This window comes from Coregonus lavaretus, assembly GCF_964263955.1.
Source record: "Coregonus lavaretus genome assembly, chromosome: 37".
NCBI lineage: Eukaryota > Metazoa > Chordata > Actinopteri > Salmoniformes > Salmonidae > Coregonus > Coregonus lavaretus.
Window position 1 is genome coordinate 3544242 of NC_140024.1, and position 25696 is coordinate 3569937.

Consider the following 25696-nt stretch of genomic DNA (forward strand, 5'->3'; position numbering starts at 1 on the left):
GCGGCTGCCCGCTGCCAGGGATTCCTCCTGCAGCTGGACCTCTACTTCGTGAACATCAGCCCGGCTCCATCGGAGCGGGAGAAGGTGTCTACCCTCGTCTCCTGCCTCTCGGGGAAAGCCCTGGAGAGGGCCAACGCGGTCTGGAGAGAAGGAAGAACCGCGTTTGACAAATTCGGGGAGTTCGTCTGGTCCAACTGAGGCAGGGGACGAGGACAGCGCAGGACTTCGCCCTGGAGGTTCGGAACCTGGCGTCTGGGTCCGGGTGGAACGAGCGGGCCCTGATCGACGGATTCCGGTGCAGCCTGCGAGAGGACGTCCGAAGGGAACTAGCCTGCCGGGATGCCATGTTAACCTTCGACCAGCTGGTGGGCATGGCCATCCGGTTGGACAACCTGCTGGCTGCTAGAGGACGTCCTGGTAGTGGCCTGCACTTTTCACCCCCCCAACTCGGAGTCCGTTCCGATGGAGCTGGGTGGGGCAGCGATCCGGGAGAACGGAGGAGGACAGCTTCAGTGTCACTCTTGTGGCAGAAGAGGACATTATACTGCACGCTGTCGTCAGGGTTCTTCCGGGTCTGGAGGCGGCAGGCAGGGCACTCTCGCATCACCCCAGGTAGCGAAAACCAACACTCGGTAAGAGCCCTCTGCTGCACACTGCACCATACACGTCACCTTCCCTAACTACCCTGTAGTTTCCCAGTGTAAGGCGCTGGTCGATTCAGGCGCAGATGGGAACTTTATGGACAGGTCGTTAGCTCTAAGTCTAGGTATTCCATTGGTTCCCCTAACCACTCCACTGCCCATCAAAGCACTTGACAGTCGACCATTATGGTCAGGGTTTGTTTGGGAAGTTACAGCATCAGTCACGATGGTTACCCAAAGGACCCATAGAGAGCACGTCACATTTTTTATTATTTTGTCCCCCGATTTCCCTGTTGTGTTGGGTCTTCCCTGGTTAACATTACACAACCCCACCTTTCAATGGCCGCAGACGGTTCTCACGGGGTGGTCGCGAGAGTGTCAGGGTAGGTGAATAGCTGTTTCCGTTGGTGCAACCACGGTGGAAAGTCCAGACACTTCCACCACCATGCGCATCAACCCCAACCACGGTAAAGGAGGTGCAGCGCTTTATTGACTTTGCCAACTACTATCGGAGTTTTATCCAGGGCTTTGGCAAGGTCGCAGCTCCCATCACATCTCTGTTGAAGGGTGGGCCGTCCCACCTCTGCTGGTCTGCTGAGGCTGACAGGGTCCTCAGTAACCTGAGGGTTCTGTTCCCCTCAGCCCCGCTACTGGCTCATCCCGATCCATCACTACCGTTCGTAGTGGAGGTGGATGCATCCTTGGTAGGGATAGGCGCTGTCCTGTCTCAATGCTCGGGCACGCCACCCAAGCTCTGCCCCTGTGCCTTCTTCTCCAAGAAGCTCAGCCCGGCGGAGCAGAACTACGACGTTGGTGATCGGGAGCTGTTGGCTTTAGTCAGACCCCTGACAGTTTGGAAGCACTGGCTCGAGGGGGCGAAACACCCTTTCCTCGTCTGGACGGACCACCGTAACCTGGAGTACATCTGGGCAGCAAGGAGGCTGAACCCTCGCCAGGCCAGGTGGGCCCTATTCTTCACCCGGTTTGAGTTTACTCTGTCATACATCCCGGGTGCGAAGAACGTGAAGGCAGACGTGCTGTCACGACTGTATGACATAGAGGAGATGTACACCCCCATACTCCCGGCCTCCGGCATTGTGGCGCTGGTAGTATGGGCGATGGACGTGGACATAGAGCGGGCGGTACGCACAGAGCCATCTCCACCTCACTGCCCAGCTGGGCTGCAGTATGTGCCGTTTCTTGTCCATGACCGTCTGATCTATTGGGCCCACACGTCTCCCTCCTCTGGTCACCCAGATATCGGTCGAACTGTGCGCTGCCTGACCGTAAAGTACTGGTGGCCTACCTTGGCTAAGGACGTGAGGGTGTATGTCTTCTCCTGCTCGGTGTGCGCCCAGAATAAGGCACCTAGGGGTAACACCACCATCCTGGTCGTTGTGGACCGTTTTTCAAAAACCTGCCGCCTCCTTCGTCTGCCTGGTCTCCCCACGACCCTGCAGACGGCGGAGGCCCTGTTTACTCACGTCTTCCGGCACTACGGGGTGCCAGAGGACATAGTGTCTGACCAGTGTCCCCAGTTCACATCCAGGGTCTGGAAGGCGTTCATGGAATGTCTGGGGGTCTCGGTCAGCCTGACCTCTGGGTTTCACCCCGAGTCTAATGGGCAGGTGGAATGGGTGAATCAAGATGTGGGTAGGTTCCTGCGGTCCTACTGCCAGGACCGGCCGGGGAGTGGTCGATGTTTTTGCCATGGGCCGTATATGCCCCGAACTCTCTTCGCCACTCCTCCACTAACCTAACTCCCTTTCAATGTGTCTTAGGTTATCAGCCGGTTCAGGCACAGTGGCATCCGAGCCAGACCGAAGCTCCTGCGGTGGATGACTGGTTTCGGCGTGTGGAGGAGACGTGGAAAGCTGCTCACGTTCACCTCCAGCGCGCAGTGCGTCGCCAGAAGGCCAACGCTGACCGCCACCGCAGTGAGGCCCCGGTTTTTGTACCGGGTGATCGGGTTTGGCTCTCGACCCCGAATCTGCCCCTCCACCTGCCCTGCCGGAAGCTGAGCCCACGGTTTGTGGGGCCGTTCAAAGTCCTGAGGAGAATCAACGAGGTTACATATAGGTTACTACTCCCTCCCGATTACTGTATTAACTCCTTGTTTCATGTGTCTCTCCTCAGGCCGGTGGTGGCTTGTCCGCTCCAGTAGTCTGAGGTGCGGGAGGTCCCTCCGCCCCCTATTGACATCGAGGTGGCCCCGGCATACTCCGTCCGTTCCATCCTGGATTCCAGGTGTCAGGTGGGGGGCCTTCAGTACCTCGTGGAGTGGGAGGGGTACAGTCCGGAGGAGCGGTGTTGGGTCCAGGTGAGGGATATCCTCGATCCCTCCCTGTTGCAGGATTTCCACCGTCGCCATTCGGCTCGCCCTGCTCCGCGTCCCCGAGGCCAGTGTCAGCGTGCTGCTGGAGCTGCGCGTCAAGGGGGTACTGTCATGACTTCCTCCGAAGCTGCCTCCTCTCCTTGTTCGGGAAGGCTTCGGCGTTCGTCGTCACTGGTCTTCTAGCCACTGCCACTCCTCATCTCATCATTCCATTTGTTTTGTCTTGTTTATTACACACACACCTGGTTTCAATTCTCCTAATCAGTACCTGTATAAGTGTTCCCTTCGCCCCCTTGTCTTTGTGTGTGATTGTTTATTGTGGAGGTTAGTTTAGCTCGGTGGAGCTCTTGTATTTTGTATTGCCGGGATATTCACCCGTGTGCCTTTTTGTTTCCAGTGAGCTGTAATTTTAATAATAAAATAATAATAATATGCCATTTAGCAGACGCTTTTATCCAAAGCGACTTACAGTCGCGTGTGCATACATTTTTGTGTATGGGTGGTCCCGGGGATCGAACCCACTACCTTGGCGTTACAAGCGCCGTGCTCTACCAGCTGAGCTACAGAGGACCATTTTCCGCACTGGAGTGTTTGACGAATTGCTGCGTACCGCTGTGTCAATGGAATAAACCAGTTTTTCTGTGATTTACCCTCCTGCGCCTGACTCCTTCAAATCACATCACCACACATACACGCTGGGGGTCGCAGGACTTAGAACTCAGCTATTATTTTATTTCTCAAATGGCATGGAAAATTCAGGGCGGTCTCTTAATAAATGGACTTGACAGTCAAAATATCACATAAATAGCAGTCAACGTTGTCGCTGTTGATAACCTATGGCGGGTCATGATTCGTTGAAGTTACCTAACAGAAAAAGTGGTTTGTTCCTTTTTCCGTGATGGCAGCCTCCCAAAATCAACATCCATCATTCCAAAATATAATGTCACAGCATGTATAGGTTATTCCAAGTTCCTGTGTGGCCTTTGCATAGTGTTAGTTTAAACAGCGCTACACCCCAAACGTTTTGTCCATGTTCTACTGATATTAGTTTGATAGGCTGGTCATGGCTCACATCAACACCATTATCACAGAAACCCTAAACCCACTCCAAACCCACTCCCATACCACCCCAACCCTGCACATGTATGTGTAGATAGTACATTTTATGTTTAGGTTTCAATATATCACAAACTGTTTCTGCGTATTGGTTATTGATTTGGACACTTTAAAACTGTGTTTTGACATTGGGCTATTTATCAATATGGTCTTGTCAACAGGAAGCAGCGACAGCATCATTTTCAACTTAAGTTTTAGGAATATAAATGTAACTTTCAACATTAATTTCCAATGGTATTGCACTTAACTACTGCTTTAGACTGCCTACTATTTATGATGCTAATCTTCATAGTCATGCTGCCATATCGTAGTGAGAGTTGATGGAAAGAAAATTGCCACTGTTTGCAATGATGAGAAAAAATTTGCTTTTTTGACTGCCTGTCTGTGTCTTGCTTGTGTCATATACACTATATATCCAAAGTATGTGGACACCCCTTCAAATTAGTGTATTTGGCTATTTCAGCCACACCAGTTGATAACAGGTGTATAAAATCGAGCACACAGCCATGCAATCTCCATAGCCAAACATTGGCAGTAGAATAGCCTTACTGAAGAGCTCAGTGACTTTCAACGTGGCACCGTCATAGGATGCCACCTATCCAACAAGTCAGTTCGTCAAGTTTCTGCCCTGCTAGAGCTGCCCCGGTCAACTGTAAGTGCTGTTATTGTAAAGTGGAAACGTCTAGGAGCAACAACGGCTCAGCTGCGAAGTGGTAGGCCACACAAGCTCACAGAATGGGAATGCAGAGTGCTAAAGAGCGTAGCGCGTAAAAAATAGTCTGTCCTCGGTTGCAGCACTCACTACCGAGTTCCAAACTGCCTCTGGAAGCAACGTCAGCATAATAACTGTTCGTCGGGAGCTTCATGAAATGGGTTTCCATGGCCGAGCAGCCGCACACAAGTCTAAGATCACCATGCGCAATGCCAAGCGTCGGCTGGAGTGGTGTAAAGCGCGCCACCATTGGACTCTGGAGCAGTGGAAACGTGTTCTCTGGAGTGATGAATCACGTTCACTATCTTGCAGTCCAATAAATAATCTGGGTTTGGCGGATGCCAGGAGAACCTGCCCCAATCCATAGTGCCAACTAATGCTTTTGTGGCTGAGTGGAAAGCCTTCCCAGAAGTGTGGAGGCTGTTACAGCAGCAAAGGGGGGACCAACTCCATATTAATGCCCATGATTTTGGAATGAGATGATCGACGAACAGGTGTCCACATACTTTTGGTCACGTAGTGTACTTGCCTAATAACATGAAATAGACTGCCTTTGTGTTGTTCTTATGTTTGCAATACTGTTACAACAGACAACAAAGTTTGTCCGAACATGTCGACCATGTCTTTTGTGTACAACATGAAGTTTCCCTCTCCATGTCAATGAGGGGGAAGCAGCAGCAGAGCAGTGGGAGCTACTTAGGCAGCAGAGCGGGCAGCAGCTACCTAACAATCTACGTATCAATAGCAACACGGGTTCCAGAAAATCCGAAACCGCAGCCATATTAAATAGACTGGGGGATCTGATCCTAGATCAGCACTAAGACGTACATGAACACCCACCCTTACTGTAGAATACAGCTGCTGACTTACTTGACTCCGAATCGATCCATGAACATGATGTGGTTTCTAAACGTCCTGTTCACGTCCAGATCTATCTGTTTGATTTCCTGGGAGAAGATTCTGGCCTGTTCCTTCATCCTCTGAAAAATTCAATTAAAACAATTTATAAATTTTCTAAATCCCTTGCACACTTCAAACTTATTAGAAAGAAATTAACAGCAACAGTACACATGATTAATCTTGAAAAAACCTTTAAAAAAACCTTTTTTTCAAAATCATAGATTCTATAGTATTTAGGCAACATTACATTTACATTTTAGTCATTTAGCAGATGCTCTTATTCAGAGCGACTTACAGTTAGTGAGTGCATACATTTTCATACTGGCCCCCCGTGGGAAACGAACCCACAACCCTGGCGTTGCAAGCGCCATGCTCTACCAACTGAGCTACAGGGGACTACATGGCAACATATTTTTATATTAACTTTATATCAAAAGCCATAATCCCCTGTCAGTAAAACTCTGTTATTGTGTGATGTGCGTGTGATTTTTGTATCTCCATGTCAACGCCATCTGTCTGTTTTCATCTCACATACAGTAACATAATCCTCTCTCTTTTTGGAGCCGCACCCAACAAACAATCAAAAACAATGTCACTATTATTAATCCTGCTGAATGTAGCGATGGGTGGGTGGGAGAGTAAAGTAATGGTCCTATAAACATGAAATGGTCTTGGTGTATAACATTACAATATTTTGTGTTCAGCACTCTGGCTTCTGGCTGCAATATGTGGGGGAAGATCAGCACACTCCTACATATGTTCATGTACTGTATGTCTTAGTGCCTTCAGAAAGTATTCACACCCCTTGACTTTTTCCACATTTTGCGGTGTTACAGCCTGAAGTTAAAATGGATGACATTTTTATTTTGTGTCACGGATCTACACACAATACCCCATAATGTCAAAGTGGAATTATGATTTTAGAAATGTTTACAAATGTCTTAAAAATAAAAAGCAGACATTTCTTGAGTCAATAAGTATTCAACCCCTTTGTCAAGCCTAAATAACTTCAGGAGTAAAAATGAACTTAATAAGTTGCATGGACTAACTGTGTGTGCAATAATGGTGTTTAATATGATTTTTTCATGACTACCAAACTTCTGTACCCCACACATACAATTATCTCAGTCGAGCAGTGAATTTCAAACACAGATTCAACCACAAAGACCAGGGAGGTTTTCCAATGCCTCGCAAAGAATGGCACCAACTGGTAGATGGGTAAAACAAAAAGAAGCAGACATTGAATATCCCTTTGAGCATGTTGAAATTATTCATTACACTTTGTATGGTGTATCAATACACCCAGTCAGTACAAAGATACAGGTGTCCTTTTTAACTTAGTTGAGGTAGAGGAAGGAAACCGCTCAGGGATTTCACGAGGCCAATAGTAATTTTAAACCAGTTACAGAGTTAAATGGCTGTGAAAGGAGAAAATTGAGGATAGATCAACAACATCGTAGTTACTCCACAATACTAACCTAAATGACAGAGTGAAAAGAAGGAAGCCTGTATAGCATAAAAATATTCCAAAGCATGCATCCTGTTTGCAATAAGGCACTAAAGTAATACTGCAAAAAATATGGCAAAGAAATGAACTTTTTGTCCTGAATACAACGCATTATGTTTGGGGCAAATCCAACACAACACATCACGGAGTCCCACTCTTCATATTTTCAAACATGGTGGTGGTTGCATGCTTGTCATTGGCAAGGGCTAGGGAGTTTTTGGGGGGGATAAAAAGAAAAGGAATAGAGCTAAGCACAAGCTACAGGAAAACCTGGTTCAGTCTGCTTTTCAACAGACACTGGCAGACAAATCCACCTTTCAGCAGGACAATAACCTAACACGCAAGGCCAAATATACACTGGAGTTACTTACCAAGACGACATTGAATGTTCCTGAGTGGCCTAATTACAGTTTTGACTTAAAATCGGCTTGAAAATCTATGGCAAGACTTCAAAATAGCTGTATAGCAATGATCAAAAACCAACCTGACAGAGCTTGAAGAAATATTGTAGAGACTTGCCCAGAAAGACTCACAGCTGTAATCACTGCCAAAGGTGATTCTAACATGTATTGATCAGGGGGATGAATACTTATCTAATCAAAATATATTAGTGTTTTATGTTCCATTAATACATTTTACTTCGACTTTGACATTACAGAGAATTTTGTGTAGATCGTTGACAAAATCTATTTTAATCCCACTTTGTAACATAACAAAATATGGAAAAACTCAAGGGGTGTGAATACTTTCTGAAGCCACTGTACCAATGGAGGGGGAGGACATGGACATTACTGTATCACACCATTGTTGAATCACAGGGTATTTATCTCTGGCCGGGTATAGGGTATTCAGTATTGAATCGTTTCTTTTTCATGTACTCTGCCCCTGTAGTGAACCTGGTTACTGATAGCGTAGCATAGCACAATGACATCACTTTCCCTGAGACCTGAAGTAGCAGTCGGCTTCAAATCATAACAGCAGAGATTTCATGGTTTAGTGGTTCTGAGTGACCACTGGCTTTAGACTGCAACGTGCTGGTTCGAGCACAGTATCAAATCTTTGTGTGTTGGTAAATGCTGCCTACACCTATGCACTGTTTAGAGTAGATGCTTGATGAACCAACAGTGTGTGTATGTGTGTGTGCATGTTATATACTGGGTACTCTCTTACCTCATACTTCCCCTCGTTCTCATTCTTCACCTTCTCCACATCCAGCATCATGGCCCAGGCCTGACCTCTCAGCTGCAGGGGAATACCCTTATACACACGCTTTACCATCTGAGAGGAGAGCAGGGGAACACAGGGGAGACAGGGGTTAGACAAATGGGGAGTTGAGGGTGGAGTGTAAATGTTGAGTGAGCATTTCAGGCTAATAGAAACACTTAGAAACACAAGTGAAGGGTGTAGTGTGTGTCTGTGTGAGCGAGAGAGAGGGAGAGAGAGAGAGAGAGAGAGAGAGAGAGAGAGTTATTCTCACCCTGTCACTGTTCCTGTACTTATCCCATTTCTTCACCATCTTCAGCCATTTTTCCACCCTTTCAATTTCCAGGTTCTTTTTCTGTCAGGGCGAAACAGAAAATACATTTTAAACTCGGTGAAATATTATGTATGCAAAATGAAGACACATTTACATTAACAAGACGCATTTACACATCCAGTATAGTACAGTACAGAACACAGTATTTACAATGTTTCTCCTAAAACTACAACCAAATGAACTCCCTTCGTGGGATCATATAAAAGATCACTTGACTTGAGAACCTGGTGTCCTGCCCCCACTGCTATGACTGGCATGTGCTGGTTTGTACTGTATTGACATTTAACATTGAGGAGAGCTTATCAAATTCTGCCCAAGGATAGATGTGGAAGTAATTTAATCAATCACGACCACATGACCGGTTCTAAGGTGTGAGCAAGCGTAGCTCTCATTCCAGGAGTGTGTGAGATGCCTAAGGATCATCTTCGCCTTAGATGGATGCCTGGGGCATGTGGCCCTGCTACAGGGTTTCACTAGGTTAGCGGGAGGGCATTGATTGGCTAATACATACACACACACAAACTAAGCATTGACACACCTCCACACACACACACACACACACTACAGCTGCACAAGGAACATTACACCTCTATATGTTAGAGGTCACACTTGAAATGTTAGTTAGTGGCTTCTGTACACCACCTAACGGAAACTGTAGTGTGTCTCTTTGACTCTTTTGATGCATTTCCTCTTCTTACCTTCTCCTCATGTGCACTAGGGGTTGGCAACTCCTCGTCACTGTGGGAAAAGAATGGACAACAACAGTCAGATTCTGCCAGTCAAGTAATGTGTACAATACTGTACACACAAACCCAGTTTGACTTACTGCAGAAATCCGAAACGGTCAGTGACTCTGTAAATACTGTAGTCTGCATCCTCCCAGGGGTCAATCTCCACCCCCTCCTGTCTGCCCTGGAATAACACACAGACACAGACACACACACACATCAGAAACAGCACACAGCCAAGGGAAAACATGCAGTAAGTTGGCCTGTTGCTTTAAAATTGTTAAATCAAGTCAGGCGTTAGGCCTTTGAATTGGAGCCACTGGGAAAAACACAATACATGCTGTTCTCTTGAGAACAATACATTTGATTTTAGTACAAGCGCATCACATCGCTGTGCCTGTCTCAAAGATGATACAAATGGATGCATTGTGTCTATCTATGCTGTGTTAAATCGTGGCCATTATAACAGAAAATCCTATTGCCATATGTACATCGTGGCACAGATATTGCCCAAGGGGCAGAAGACAATTCTCTCAGGACTAGTCAATGGACAACATAGATGTGGCCAACTATTAGAAAACATAGAAAGCTATCAGAAAGCAGGTTGCGGGCAAAGAGAGAGAGGGTCGATATATACAGCCTACAGAAACCAAACCATGCCATCACAGATGAACGATTTTAGCGAAGATGCGCTGAGGGTACACTGCAAATGGTGTCAATTCTGAGAAAGTGAGAGGGCTAAAAATAGGTCCTAGTGGAAGTCATTTGGGGGGAGAAAGCAGAGAGAGGAAAGGGGGAGATGGATATAATTAAACAGTGAAAGGGAGATGAGAAGGAATGTGTGGAAAGCGTGAGAGAGGGGGAGAGAGCGAGAGAGCGAGAAAGAGAGACACATGGTCAGAGAACCTGCTTGGACTTTCCAATGTTCCTCCAAGCATACTGGCATTACACACCTGGCTAAAATATTACTGTACCTCTGTTGGAATCACGTTTATAGATAACTTTGACACTTTCTGGAAACAGAAGATTCTCTACAGGAATGACAGAGTCCATCAAAATAATCTTGGCTCCTGGACTCCAAGGCAGCGTTGAGACAATGACTTATCAATGACCCAAGATCAGCTCAATTAATCCCTACCATTGTGTCGCTGAGTTGTCATAATGTACATTATCCCAGGGGAGTTGGCAGACACAATGTAAGGAACTTACTTTATGTCCCCCTAACTGCCCTGAATGCCTCTGTTGATCCTACAGATGTTGTATGCAGTAATAATGTGCCTATGAACCAGAGTTATACTGAGGCAGTGTGCCCTAGTAGGAAGTTCACTGTGTGCAGCTCACCCTGCACTATCAGCTCAAATATAAATAACATGAGCATGTCTACTTCTGATAAGCTTCCCAATAAAGCAATAGAAACAATCAAGCATCCCAGAAAAGTGCTAAAAACAGCCCACATTAACATATGTAGCCTAAGAAACAAGGTTCCTGAAATCAATAACTTGCTAGTAACAGATGACATTCCTATACTGACTATCTCTGAAACTAACTTAAATAATACCTTTGATGATACAGTGGTAGCATCTACAGAAAATACAGAAATGGCAATGGGGGCAGTGTTCAGAACCACATTCCTGTAAAGCTTAGAGAGGATCTCAGGTTAAATACTGTTGAAGTAATATGCCTCACCTAAAGCCCATTCTTGTGGGAAGCTGCTATAGACCACCAAGCACTTACAGTCAGTATCTGGATAATATGTGTGAAATGCTTGATAATGTATATGATATCAACAGAGAGGTATATTTTCTGGGTGATTTCATTATTGACTAGCTTTCATCAAGCTACCCACTCAAGAAAAAGCTTCAAACTGTAACCAGTGCCTGCAACCTGTTTCAGTTATCAGTCAACCTACCAGTGTAGTTACAAACAGCACAGGAATGAAATCATCAATATGTATTGATCACATCTTTACTAATGCTGCAGAAATTTGCTTTAAAGCAGTATCCAAAGCTATTGGATGTAGAGATCACAATATATTGGCCATATCTAGGAAAACCAAAGTCCTAAAAGCTGGGCCTAATATAGTGCATAAGAGGTCATACAATAAGTTCTGTAGTGATTCTTATGTTGATGATGTAAAGAATATTTGCTGGTCTGTGGTGTGTAATAAGGAGCAACCAGACGCTGCACTTGACACATATATGAAATGCTTATTCCAGTTACTAATAAGCATGCACCCATTATGAAAATGACTGTAAAAACGGTTAAATCCCCTTGGATTGATGAAGAATTAAAAAATTGTATGGTTGAGAGGGATGAGGCAAAAGGTAGGGCAAATAAGTCTGGCAGCACAACCGATTGGCAAACATACTGCAAATTGAGAAGTCAGTGACTAAACTTAATAAAAAGAAGAAGAAACTACAGTGGCTTGCGAAAGTATTCACCCCCCTTGGCATTTTCCCTATTTTGATGCCTTACAACCTGGAATTAAAATTGATTTTTGGGGGGGTTGTATCATTTGATTTACACAACATGCCTACCAATTTGAAGATGCAAAATATTTTTTATTGTGAAACAAACAAGAAATAAGACAAAAAAACAGAAAACTTCAGCGTGCATATCTATTCACCCTCCCAAAGTCAATACTTTGTAGAGCCACCTTTTGCAGTAATTACAGCTGCAAGTCTCTTAGGGTATGTCTCTATAAGCTTGGCACATCTAGACACAGGGATTTTTTCCCATTCTTCACGGCAAAACTGCTCCAGCTCCTTCAAGCTGGATGGGTTTCACTGGTGTACAGCAATCTTTAAGTCCTACCACAGATTCTCAATTGGGTTGAGGTCTGGGCTTTGACTAGGCAATTCCAAGACATTTAAATGTGTTGCTTTAGCAGTATGGTTAGGGTCATTGTCCTGCTGGAAGGTGAACCTCTGTCCCAGTCTCAAATCTCTGGAAGACTGAAACAGGTTTCCCTCAAGAATTTCCCTGTATTTAGCGCCATCCATCATTCCTTCAATTCTGACCAGTTTCCTAGTCCCTGCCGATGAAAAACATCCCCACAGCATGATGCTGCCACCACCATGCTTCACTGTGGGGATGGTGTTCTCGGGGTGATGAGAGGTGTTGGGTTTGCGCCAGACATAGCGTTTTCCTTGATGGCCAAAAAGCTCAATTTTAGTCTCATCTGACCAGAGTACCTTCTTACATATGTTTGGGGAGTCTCCCACATGCCTTTTGGCTAACACCAAACGTGTTTGCTTGTTTTTTTTCTTTAAGCAATGGCTTTTTTCTGGCCACTCTTATGTAAAGCCCAGCTCTGTGGATTGTACGGCTTAAAGTGGTCCTATGGACAGATACTCCTATCTCCACTGTGGAGCTTTGCAGCTCCTTCAGGGTTATCTTTGGTCTCTTTGTTGCCTCTTTGATTAATGCCCTCCTTGCCTGGTCCATGAGTTCTGGTGGGCGGCCCTCTCTTGGCAGGTTTGTTGTGATGCCATATTCTTTCAATTTTTTAATAATGAATTTAATGGTGCTCCGTGGGATGTTCAAAGTTTTATAACCCAACCCTGATCTGTACTTCTCCACAACTTTGTCGATGACCTGTTTGGAGAGCTCCTTGGTCTTCATGGTGCCGCTTGCTTGGTGGTGCCCCTTGCTTAGTGGTGTTGCAGACTCTGGGGCCTTTCAGAACAGGTGTACATATACTGAGATCATGTGACAGATCATTTGACACTTAGATTACACACAGGTGGACTTTATTTAACTAATTATGTGACTTCTGAAGGTAATTGGTTGCACCATATCTTATTTAGGGGTTTCATAGCAAAGGGGGTGAATACATATGCACACACCACTTTTCCGTTATTTATTTTTTAGAATTTTTTGAAACAAGTTAATTTTTTCATTTCACTTCACCAAATTGGACTATTTTGTGTATGTCCATTACATGAAATCCAAATAAAAATCCTTTTAAATTACAGGTTGTAATGCAAACAAAATAGGATGATAATGATATAAATAATGATAGTAAATGAAATCTTGGGCAAAAAGGCAAACTCAGCTCCATCATTCATTGAATCAGATGTCTCATTCATCAACCCACTGATATTGCCAACTACTTTAATGATTTTTTCATAGGCAAGATTAGCAAATTTAGGCATGAAATGCCAGCAACATACGCCAACACTACACATCCAAGTATAACTGACCAAATTTTCATTCCGTAAAGTGAGTGTGGAAGAGGCAAAAAAAAGTATTGTTGTCTATCAACAATGACAAGCCACTGGGGTCTGACAACTTGGATGAAAAATTACTGGGGATAATAGCAGACGATATTGCCACTCCTATTCTTCAATCTAAGCCACTAGAAAGTGTGTGCCCTCAGGGCTGGAGGGAAGCAAAAGTCATTCCGCTACCCAAGAATAGTAAAGCCCAGTTTACTGGCTCAAATAGACGACCAATCAGCCTGTTGGTAAACTTAGTAAACTTAAAAATAAATAAATAATTGGGACCAGATACAATGCTATTCTACAGTAAACAAATTGACAACAGACTTTCAGAACGCTTATAGGGAAGGACATTCAACAAGCACAGCACTTACACAAATGTCTGATGATTGGCTGAGAGAAATTGATGATCAAAAGATTGTGTGGGCTGTTTTGTTAGACTTCAGTGCGGCTATTGACATTATCGATCAGTCTTCTGCTGATAAAACGTATGTGTTATGGCTTTACACCCCCTGCTATATTGTGGATAAAGAATTACCTGTCTAACAGAACACAGAGGGTGTTCTTTAATGGAAGCCTCTCCAACATAATCCAGGTAGAATAAGGAATTCCCCAGGGAGGCTGTCTAGGCCCCTTACTTTTTTCAATCTTTACTTTGAGTAAAGCCAGTGTGTCTATGTATACGGATGACTCAACACTATACACGACAGCTACTACAGCAACTGAAATGACTGCAACACTTAACAAAGAGCTGCAGTTAGTTTCAGAATGTGTGGCAAGGAATAAGTTAGTCCTAAATACTTCAAAAACTAAAAGCATTGTTTTTGGGACAAATAATTCACTAAACCCTAAACCTCCAATAAATCTTGTAATAAATAATGTGGAAATTGAGGTGACTAAACTGCTTGGAGTAACCCTGGATTGTAAACTGTCATGGCCAAAACATATTGATACAACAGTAGCTAAGATGGGGAGAAGTCTATCTATAATAAAGCGCTGCTCTGCCTTCTTAACAACACTATCAACAAGTCAGGTCCTACAGGCCCTAGTTTTGTCGCACCTGGACCCCACCAGACATGCCACCAGAGGTCTCTTCACAATCCCCAAGTCCAGATCAGACTATGGGAGGCGCACAGTGCTACATAGAGCCATGACTACATGGAACTCTATTCCACATCAGGTAACTGATGCAAGCAGTAGAATCAGATTTAAAAAACTGATAAAAATACACCTTATGGAACAGCGGGTACTGTGAAGAGACACACACACAGGTACAGACACATGCATACGCACTCAAACGCTAGCACACGCACACATTGTACTATTGTTGTATGGTGGTAGCTATTATACATTTTGTATAATATTATATGATGTACTGTTTTATCTTAATTCTTTTATGTAGGATACAAGTGCCTTAATGTGTTTGGACCCCAGGAAGAGTAGCTGCTGTCTTGGATACCTAATAAATACAAATATAAATTAATGTTCCCTAATGTCATGAGTTCAATCACAATCTCTAACCTAATTTCATGAGCTCAAACACATTCTCAAGTTAAGCCACTCCTTTTATTTTTTGTATTTTTTATTGTATGTTTTATTCAACATTTATGTTTGCATTTCTGTTATTCTTTGTTTATCGTTCTAGGACACTTGAAAGAATGTAAATACCAAGACCATATAACGTGTACATAATTCAAGAATGTATATTTTATACAGTATATGTATTAACACATGGCTAAATGTACATGAACATGTAAGAATCAATTGTCTTTATTATAATTTATTGTCCAACTGTTGTTTTATCTGTGTCTGAAAAAAAAGAAAAAAATAATAATAATACAAATTAGTTACTGTAAGTGATAATGCCCGGGAAGCCGGTGTTTGGAGGATACAGTGGGGAAAAGTATTTAGTCAGCCACCAATTGTGCAAGTTCTCCCACTTAAAAAGATGAGAGAGGCCTGTAATTTTCATCATAGGTACACGTCACGTCAACTACAGACAAAATGAGAAAAAAAATCCAGAAAATCACATTGTAGGATTTTTAATGAATTTATTTGCAAATTATGGTGGAAAATAAGTATTTGGTCAATAACAAAAGTTTCTCAATACTTTGTTATATACCCTTTGTTGGCAATGACACAGGTCAAACGTTTTCTGTAAGTCTTCACAAGGTTTTCACACACTGTTGCTGGTATTTTGGCCCCTTCCTCCATGCAGATCTCCTCTAGAGCAGTGATGTTTTGGGGCTGTCGCTGGGCAACACGGACTTTCAACTCCCTCCAAAGATTTTCTATGGGGTTGAGATCTGGAGACTGGCTAGGCCACTCCAGGACCTTGAAATGCTTCTTACGAAGCCACTCCTTCGTTGCCCGGGCGGTGTGTTTGGGATCATTGTCATGCTGAAAGACCCAGCCACGTTTCATCTTCAATGCCCTTGCTGATGGAAGGAGGTTTTCACTCAAAATCTCATGATACATGGCCCCATTCATTCTTTCCTTTACACGGATCAGTCGTCCTGGTCCCTTTGCAGAAAAACAGCCCCAAAGCATGATGTTTCCACCCCCATGCTTCACAGTAGGTATGGTGTTCTTTGGATGCAACTCAGCATTCTTTGTCCTCCAAACACGACGAGTTGAGTATTTACCAAAAAGTTATATTTTGGTTTCATCTGACCATATGACATTCTCCCAATCCTCTTCTGGATCATCCAAATGCACTCAAGCAAACTTCAGACGGGCCTGGACATGTACTGGCTTAAGCAGGGGGACACTGCAGGATTTGAGTCCCTGGCGGCGTAGTGTGTTACTGATGGTAGGCTTTGTTACTTTGGTCCCAGCTCTCTGCAGGTCATTCACTAGGTCCCCCTGTGTGGTTCTGGGATTTTTGCTCACCGTTCTTGTGATCATTTTGACCCCATGGGGTGAGATCTTGCGTGGAGCCCCAGATCGAGGGAGATTATCAGTGGTCTTGTATGTCTTCCATTTCCTAATAATTGCTCCCACAGTTGATTTCTTCAAACCAAGCTGCTTACCTATTGCAGATTCAGTCTTCCCAGCCTGGTGCAGGTCTACAATTTTGTTTCTGGTGTCCTTTGACAGCTCTTTGGTCTTGGCCATAGTGGAGTTTGGAGTGTGACTGTTTGAGGTTGTGGACAGGTGTCTTTTATACTAATAACAAGTTCAAACAGGTGCCATTAAAACAGGTAATGAGTGGAGGACAGAGGAGCCTCTTAAAGAAGAAGTTACAGGTCTGTGAGAGCCAGAAATCTTGCTTGTTTGTAGGTGACCAAATACTTATTTTCCACCATAATTTGCAAAGAAATTCATAAAAAATCCTACAATGTGATTTTCTGGATTTTTTTTCTCAATTTGTCTGTCATAGTTGACGTGTACCTATGATGAAAATTACAGGCCTCTCTCATCTTTTTAAGTGGGAGAACTTGCACAATTGGTGGCTGACTAAATACTTTTTCCCCCACTGTACATAGAGATGGAATCACTGGTCACTTTAATAATGGAACAATAGTCACTTTAATAATGTTTACATACATACATATGATCATTTCATATGTATATACTGTATTCTACTGTATTCTAGTCAATGCCTCTCTGACATTGCTCGTCCTAATATTTATATATTCTTAATTCCATTATTTTACTTTTAGATTTGTGTGTATTGTTGTGAATTGTTAGACACTACTGCACTGTTGGAGCTAGGAACACAAGCCTTTCGCTACACTCACAATAACATCTGCTAAATATGTGTATGTGACCAATACCATTTTATTTGCATTTGTTTAAGCTGTTTTCTAGTGACATTTATTTGATACATCCATAACAATGAGCTAATAATGCGCGATTTCACCTGGCTTTGAAAATGTGCTCCATCATCACGACACTACTGTTCAGAGGAGCTAGCCAACAACACAGCTAACACAATCACTTCAAACTGAAGCTGGAAAGACTGCAAACTAGCTGTTATTGTTTCGTTTTACCTGTTTTTTATTGATATTTCTTTGTATATATCCATAAAATGATGCTGATTCATGATTTCGACTGGCTGAGAAAAGCTGCCTGCCTGTCTGTCTCATCCCGACTCCTGACACGTTCATTACTATGCGACAGCTGGAGATCGAATTTGAATATTGAAACAATGTTGCAAATGTCGGAGAGACAGACAGCAAGGTTTATACAAATCTCTACTGTTGAAAACTAAATGTTAGTCTAAAAGAAATGTGAGATAATGTCTAGATGCTTTTTATAGTGGAGATCAAGTTTATAAATTGCCTGGCTGGGCTGATGAGACAGTGGATTGCGCAGTCAGATGGGACAGAGTAAATAGGCATTTTAACATCATAGACTTAACTTGTGGAATAGACACTGTCTGGAATGCAGTTTTAACTAATAAGCATTAAGGATTAGACCCACTCGTCGTATAATAAGTCATAACCTTGTTTGGCAAGACAACATCAAAGGTCAGCCAAGTTGTTGTCTTTGCCAAACAGAAACAGAAATGGCACCCTGACTAAGCCATCTGCACATTACAATAAAAAAGAACACCCATGGTGAATTGCACTAGAAACATTTTGTCTGTACTGTCACCACCTGATGTCTGAGACAGTATGTGCTGTTTCTGTTCTGAAGTCAATAATAATAATAATAATAATAATATGCCATTTAGCAGACGCTTTTATCCAAAGCGACTTACAGTCATGTGTGCATACATTTTTACGTATGGGTGGTCCCGGGGATCGAACCCACTACCCTGGCGTTACAAGCGCCATGCTCTACCAATTGAGCTACAGAAGTCAAATACCATATAGACAGTAGAATCCTACAGACAGACAGTAATCAGCTGATTTCTATTATGGTTCAGTAGCTTCGAGAGACCATGGTGTAATCGATTGCTATGGTCTAGCTATGGCCGTTGTCACAGGTGTTGCTAAGGCCAGACAGGGTCCCCTCTACAGATGTAGGATCTTAATACGATCACCCTATTGCAGGATACACTCCTGAGTGGCGCAGTGGTCTAAGGCACTGCATCGCAGTACTAACTGTGCCACTAGATCCTGGTTCGAATCCAGGCTCTGTCGCAGCCGGCCGCGACCGGGAGACTCATGGGCGTCGCACAATTGGCCCAGCGTCGTCCAGGGTAGGGGAGGGAATGGCCGGTAGGGATGTAGCTCAGTTGATAGAGCATGGCGTTTGCAACGCCAGGGTTGTGGGTTCAATTCCCACGGGGGGCCAGTATAAAGAAATATGTATTCACTAACTGTAAGTCGCTCTGGATAAGAGTGTCTGCTAAATGACTAAAATGTAAATGTAATAACTTTCCTGCAATGCTGCACATTTTTTACTGTATTTAGGGTGAAAAAAGGCTTTTAAAGTTTGTAATTTCAACTTTGAAATATCCGACTTAGTTTTCCCTTACAAAAAATGTATCAACCCCTTCAAAAATGTCCATAAATTATAATCCACATAATAACTCTCATTTCTTGTTGCTGCAGGATTATTTTCCTGCTGTAGCAAACTGGCTCAAGTTTAGATCCTATATACAGTATGTACTCATGTCTTGTTGCCTGTAAGCTAAATTTAACTCTCTCATTCCTACTCTCTCTCTCTCTTGCTATTTCCAGTGCCAGCGTGTCTGCTGACCCCAATTTGAAGAGGGGACACTGTCAGACAGATATTGCTAGGGAAATTTGGGTCGCTTGAAGTTCATGACCTCTAGTTTGTACTAAATAGACTGCATAATCTATCATTTTATAATGTATGCTTCTCTAGGTTTTATAGAATTAACAACATACAGCACAGATAGGCCTACGTCATCTCTCTTACAGTATGATTGCGTTTGCCTGGCAACTGTGACTATTTTAGCTGCATATGTGTGTCTAAATCTCCTCAACATCATATTATATTATATTATAATTTTCTGTTACACAACAAACCACAAGCATGCTATTAGGCTTCGTCATCAACGCACACACACAATGCTTAGCAACACACAAACACACCGTCGGTTTCTCTTTCTTATCCCTCTTAGAGCGATGGTCACGCTTTTTAACAACACGCTCAAACAAGTATGAACTCTTCCTCCTGTGTGAACAGATGGACAACACACAGACAGAGAGGACATGTGGTACAGTCAGATGGGATAACTCCATGACATGTACTGAAGATGGAATGCATGTTGTTTAAAGTACAAACTCAGGCCAAGTGAATCAACATCTGATTATCAAGGATATGCATTACAAACTGCACTTGCTTATGTGTGGACATAACAACACCTTTGCTGTTTGGTTTTGACTGGTGTGGTTGATCTATTTCCTTGTTTATGGAGGTGATGGAGGTGGTGCAGTCTACCTACATAAGAAGACCAGTCTTAGACTAACATTCATGGATACATCAATGCAGGCCTGGAGCTAAATAGCCCTATTGCTATGCTATGTGACTAATATGACTGTTACTGGAACTCTGTAATGACTGAACTGATGTCTGTGAACTTTCAAACCTTATCTAGGAGTTCTCCAACTGTAGAGGCATTTGTTGGACAGGTCGCTTGGGTTATTTTGGTCATCGGTAAATGAGAAATAACTAAGGTGGAAGTGCACATGGCAATTTTAGAGCTTTAAAAACAGTTTACAGCATCCTAAAACCCTCTGAACGGTGTATTTGTTGAACGTCACCCACCGTATCATATTTCAAGATGATGTCAGCCCGTTCCTCTGCTATCAACGTCTCAATGTCTTTCTTCATGTCAATATCTGAGAAGGAAAATAAAACAGAAACGATGTCAAATCAGAGATGCTTTGGTTTGCATGGTTGTGGGCAAATGTGTTGGCAAAAATATAACAGACATGCTCTTCATTTTACAGCATGCTAGCAAGCCAATATGTCGGTCTAACTGACTACTGGATACACATCAGTGATGAATTTAAAAAAGCGGAGGTGATGTCTGTATAAAGAGGAGATTATGTTTTTGACCATTCAGTTGGTTAATTAACAGTAATGTTGATCATAAGCCTGTAACCTTCTCCTGGCACTGTGCCTATAGAGCTCTGTCCAGCATGTGTCCACTCCTCAGCTCAGTGTTGACACAGTGTCACACTATGGCTGAATGCACTTCACATGCCTTTAGTAGTGGGATAGTTTTAAACATCTGTGTGTGTCTATTGAGTAACATAATAAAAACAAAGTAAAAACGGCAGATTTGAATGTGTGAAAGCTAAATAGAACACGGGTTTGAGAAGCAGAGCGCTATGTGGATGTACAGTATGTTGGCAGTGTGTGAAGAGGATGTCAGTGTGTCTGTCTGTTCTGTGGACCAGTAATATAAGCCCCCTGGGAACCAAGAGTCCTGCCAGTGTTTGGCTGACAGTACCTGCTAATCCCCACCTTCCTCCTGCCTTCCCCTCTCTCTCTGCACCCTCCTACACAGGAATCTACCTCACGCACACACAATTATGTCATGCTAATCATCCAAAAAGTATGAAGGCAATATTTTCAAGGGTCCTCAACTGTACGTTGTGTAGGCCTGTTTGAGAAGATGGATAGCCAGTGTAGGCCTACAGCAGTTTGCTTTTGTTTGAGAGGGGAATATTGATTTCACGGCCCTCCAACCTGTTACAAAGCTTTCTGACCTCACTGAGTTTACCTTTTCACACATGACAGAGTGTAGCATATTTATGCCTATGCCTCTGTGGTGCTACACCCCACAAGCACAGGTTTTCACTCAATCCATCATATGAACAGACCTTATCAGTGGGATCCCTCCAGTACAAGAATGTTTATACTGTACTCTCCAAAACAAAACAGCGGGATAGGCCTAATCCCAGTTAATCCACACTTTCCATGGGCTGCATCATTACCAGTGTCCTGGTTCCAGATCAGTCATAATCTGGACCACAGCAGGACACATCCACCATCTGGATCTTATCACCATCTTTGAGGCCAGGATTACACAACCAATGGTTGTTTTTTCCAACCTGACTGCAAGGCATCTTCAGAACAAAGGATTTTTTTTTTTTTTTTTTTTACCTTTATTTAACCAGGTAAGCCAGTTGAGAACAAGTTCTCATTTACAACTGCGACCTGGCCAAGATAAAGCAAAGCAGTGCGATAATGGAAAGGAAGTGTAATTCCATCACTCTGGTATCTCTTAACTGAAGTTATGTGACTGGCTTTCAACCACTGAGTGGAGACGTTTCCATAATGTTGTTTCCAACTACATGCAACATGGGCATGGCACAAGTCTAATGAAAGATAACTGTACTGTTTATGGTACTCATTTTGAGGGGGCACATATTGGACATCAATGTGTCAAGCACAGGCAATCAGGCAAATGCAGCTAGAACAGGGTCAGAGAAAGTGTGGGGAGGCTTTTGTTCCAGCTTTGCTTCAAAACATCCAATGGAGCTAACTGTGGTCTAACCTGAGGATCCCAATTGTTTCAATCCCAATTGTTTCAATCAGGTTTGTTCATGCTGGGCTTGAACAAAACCCTGCACACACACTGGCCAGGAGTAGCCAACTTAAAGGGGCAGTGCAGTTAAAAACGTGATTTTCCTTTTATATATTTCCATGAGGTCGAAATAACACTGAAATTGTGAAAATGATAATAATAGCCTTTTTGTGTAAGAGCTATTTTTAAAAATAACTGGAATTTCAGCCTGTTCAGGTGGGATGGAACTTTTGGCCCACATCATGACATCACAATGTGATCTGATTATAATAGACCAATGACTGTTCATCTGGGTAAGGGGTGAGCTTTAGACGATCCTATCAGCTAATCAGGGCTGTGTATGTAAATATCTTCACATTTGTTTCCTAACGCCCACACGATCAGACTGAATATTTCAAGGCCAAAGGATGGTCAGGGAAATAATTGATAAAAAAATATATTTTGGAGTTCTTTTCATTAATATAAAACACACACAGTGATTTATTAGACATACAGTTATGATTTCAAAATACAATTACAAAGACTGCATGGATGCTTTAAGGTACCACAGACAGGACTGAATGTCTAGAATGTGAATGTAGGCTAGACCTATTTAATAATTCAGTGAGGTAGAGGACGAAGCACATGTCTGCCAGACACTCATTGGCACAAATAAAACACTGCACGGGAGATGACTGAGACTTCGGCTGAAGTCTACACAGTACAGTACACCTGGTGCTACATGGTCAGCAGATACTGATGTCTGTCCAACCAGTGACTACAAGGAGAAAGACATTTGACCCTCCTGGCCTCCACCTTGTAGCCTAACATTTGTTTGGTTTTCTTAATGGGCAAAAGGAAAAGTGACAACACACCCCTCCTAACCAAAGGAACAGAGGTCTCAGTTCGGGAGACATCAATACCAATATGGTAGGCTACTGATGGTCAGTAACAGCTTCACCTCTTTATCTCTGGTCTTACTTTCAGAACAACAAACTCAGAAGAGGGAACACAGGCGATGGCGATCCTCGCTTTTATAAAGCACTGAATGTGCTGCATACTATTCAAAGCATCTTGCAGAAACTGCCATGTGGTCAGTGGTCTGAAATCATAGCAGGCATACAGAGTTTCTGTTGGCAGGGCAGAGGCCGGAAGAGGGACCAGAGAGGGTTTAAGTAGCCGGTCGTGCCCCAACTGATTGACTTTACATCTGGCCCAGAGGAAGTTGACCCACACACACACAGATGCAAAGGGAATTAGTTACGAACACATGCACAGGCACAGGAACACACGCACATGCACACACACACACACACACACACACACACACACACACACACACACACATTCTTTCATTACATAACTAATTGTGCATTACCACAACGATTGATAGTGCATATATAATATTGTAAAACAATAAAGATACTGTTTCTGTGTATTTCACGCTGGCCAACCTATGCAAATCCATCTATTGAATCCTATCCTAAGCAGGAAATCAAGTTACTGTAGTGTTTCTGTTTATAACCATATTCGCCATGCTACAGAGAAAAGCTACATTGATATCAAGGGGATTTTGTCGCTTGTGGATAAAATGTAATGACATTCATAGCTTATAATTCTATGAACAGGGTGTGAAATAGACTATTCTGAAAAAGGAGATTAAGGCAAACCCTCCATCATTCATTGGGCAAATTACAAGAAAATATTAACTATAACTAAACCTATTATGTATTTGCTATATGATCATTATGTCAGAGCATAACTGTAAGGTTGTGGAGACGCAAAACTGTAGCCTATAGCAAAAGCAATACAGGCAACACACAAAAGGCTAAACACGACCGCACGAGCGAGTGTTGTGGCATTCATCAGCATTTTCATAGCCTATAATGTAGCGTTATACCAGCAGGGGAATTCTACACGAATGGCGAGACAACAATAAAGGAAATAGATCGAGTATTATTTACCTTTTATCGTGGATATCTCTCTGCGCTATCCGTGCAGTAGAAATATTATAATTCCCTCTTCTCATTCTTCCGTCGCTCCTGAAATTTTAGATCCACGGGAGCTGTCACCCAAATCGCGGAATCACAACAATAGCCGCGACGTCAACAGTGGGTCCATACTGGAGCACACGGGCTACCTACATCTAACGGAATAGTGGTACATTTGTCACTGAACAGTCTGTGGTGCACTGAGCAGGCGCAGCAGCGTGGCATGCGTTCCAGAAATATGTAAGCTGTATGATGATGACTTAAAGGTGCAGTCCTCCTGCATTACAGTCTTTTTTGTTTCTACGGTCCGACTCACCTCATGTACACTACAGTGGTGGCTGATGTGAAGTATATTATGTGCTTTTGGCGCCCTCTCCTGGCTGTGCTGCTGCTTTACACCAGCCAAGGTGTAGTATTGTACTCTGAGCCCTCTAGCAAGTTCTTCAGGGCTACAAAATAAATCAAATATTACATTTGTGTCAATAAAGACTATAACCATACACCCAGAGTATTTATTAGCATCATCGATCAGTGATTGCAATATACCTTGTATTTTAGGCCATGGCATGATATGGCATGATATTCAGCCACCTGAGTACAAAACAAGCAAGTGAGAATAGTTTTCAAATATAAAATCAAACATAAGTGATTATCATTGTACACATTGCAGTGGTACTATATAAGAATTGATCAATGACTGGTAAGGCAACCTGGTCTCAGAGCATTTTGTATTATTCTGTATGTAAATCCGATTCACTCCATTTAGTATGATGTGTATTCATTTGTGGATGTCCATCACCCATTTCATATGATATGTTTTGTATGATATGCACAATCGGCATATCGCGGGCGCCCTGTGAATGAGGCAATGGGCAAAAAAGCTGTTGCACGGCGCGCAACCACTCTGGGGGGATGCCGGACTCCCGATTGCTCATGCTAAATGGGCTGTAGTATTTATTCAGATTGATAAATGTAGTTTATTATTACACTGAACAGAAATATAAACACAACATGTAAAGTGTTGGTCCCATGTTTCATGAGCTGAAATAAAAGATCCCAGAAATTTTTCATACGAACAAAAACCTTATTTCTCTCAAATGTTGTGCCCACATTTGTTTACATTCCTGTTAGTGAGCTTTTCTCCTTTCCCAAGATAATCCATCCACCTGACAGGTGTGGCATATCAAGAAGCTGATTAAACAGCATGATAATTACACAGGTGCACCTTGTGCTGGGGACAATAAAAAGTCACTCTAAAATGTGAAGTTTTGTCACATAACACAATCCCACAGATGTCTCAAATTGAGGGAGCGTGCAATAGGCATGCTGAATGCAGGAATGCCCATCAGAGCTGTTGCCAAAGAACTGAATGCTCTACCATAAGCCACCTCCAACGTCGTTTTAAAGAAATTGGCAGTACGCCTCACAACCACATGTATGGCGTCGTGTGGGCGAGCAGTTTGCTGATGTCAACATTTACATTTTAGTCATTTAGCAGACGCTCTTATCCAGAGCGACTTACAGTTAGTGAGTGCATACATTTTTTCATACTGGCCCCCCGTGGGA

At 43.2% G+C, this 25696-nt stretch overlaps 1 protein-coding gene across 1 annotated transcript in view; it reads right to left on the reverse strand.

Moving 5' to 3' along the window:
* LOC311111933 (USP6 N-terminal-like protein) overlaps positions 1-24259 on the reverse strand; it is a 33082-nt gene extending 8823 nt beyond the window's left edge. Inside the window, exons 1-7 of the mRNA XM_084154858.1 lie at positions 24104-24259; positions 20390-20463; positions 9575-9660; positions 9447-9486; positions 8689-8769; positions 8382-8489; positions 5675-5784 (exon numbers count right to left, since the gene is read on the reverse strand). Of these exons, the coding sequence (XP_084010984.1) occupies positions 5675-5784; positions 8382-8489; positions 8689-8769; positions 9447-9486; positions 9575-9660; positions 20390-20455 (491 nt within the window). The 5' untranslated portion in view covers positions 20456-20463; positions 24104-24259. The remainder of the gene's footprint in view (positions 1-5674; positions 5785-8381; positions 8490-8688; positions 8770-9446; positions 9487-9574; positions 9661-20389; positions 20464-24103) is intronic.
* Positions 24260-25696: the final 1437 nt, after the last annotated feature.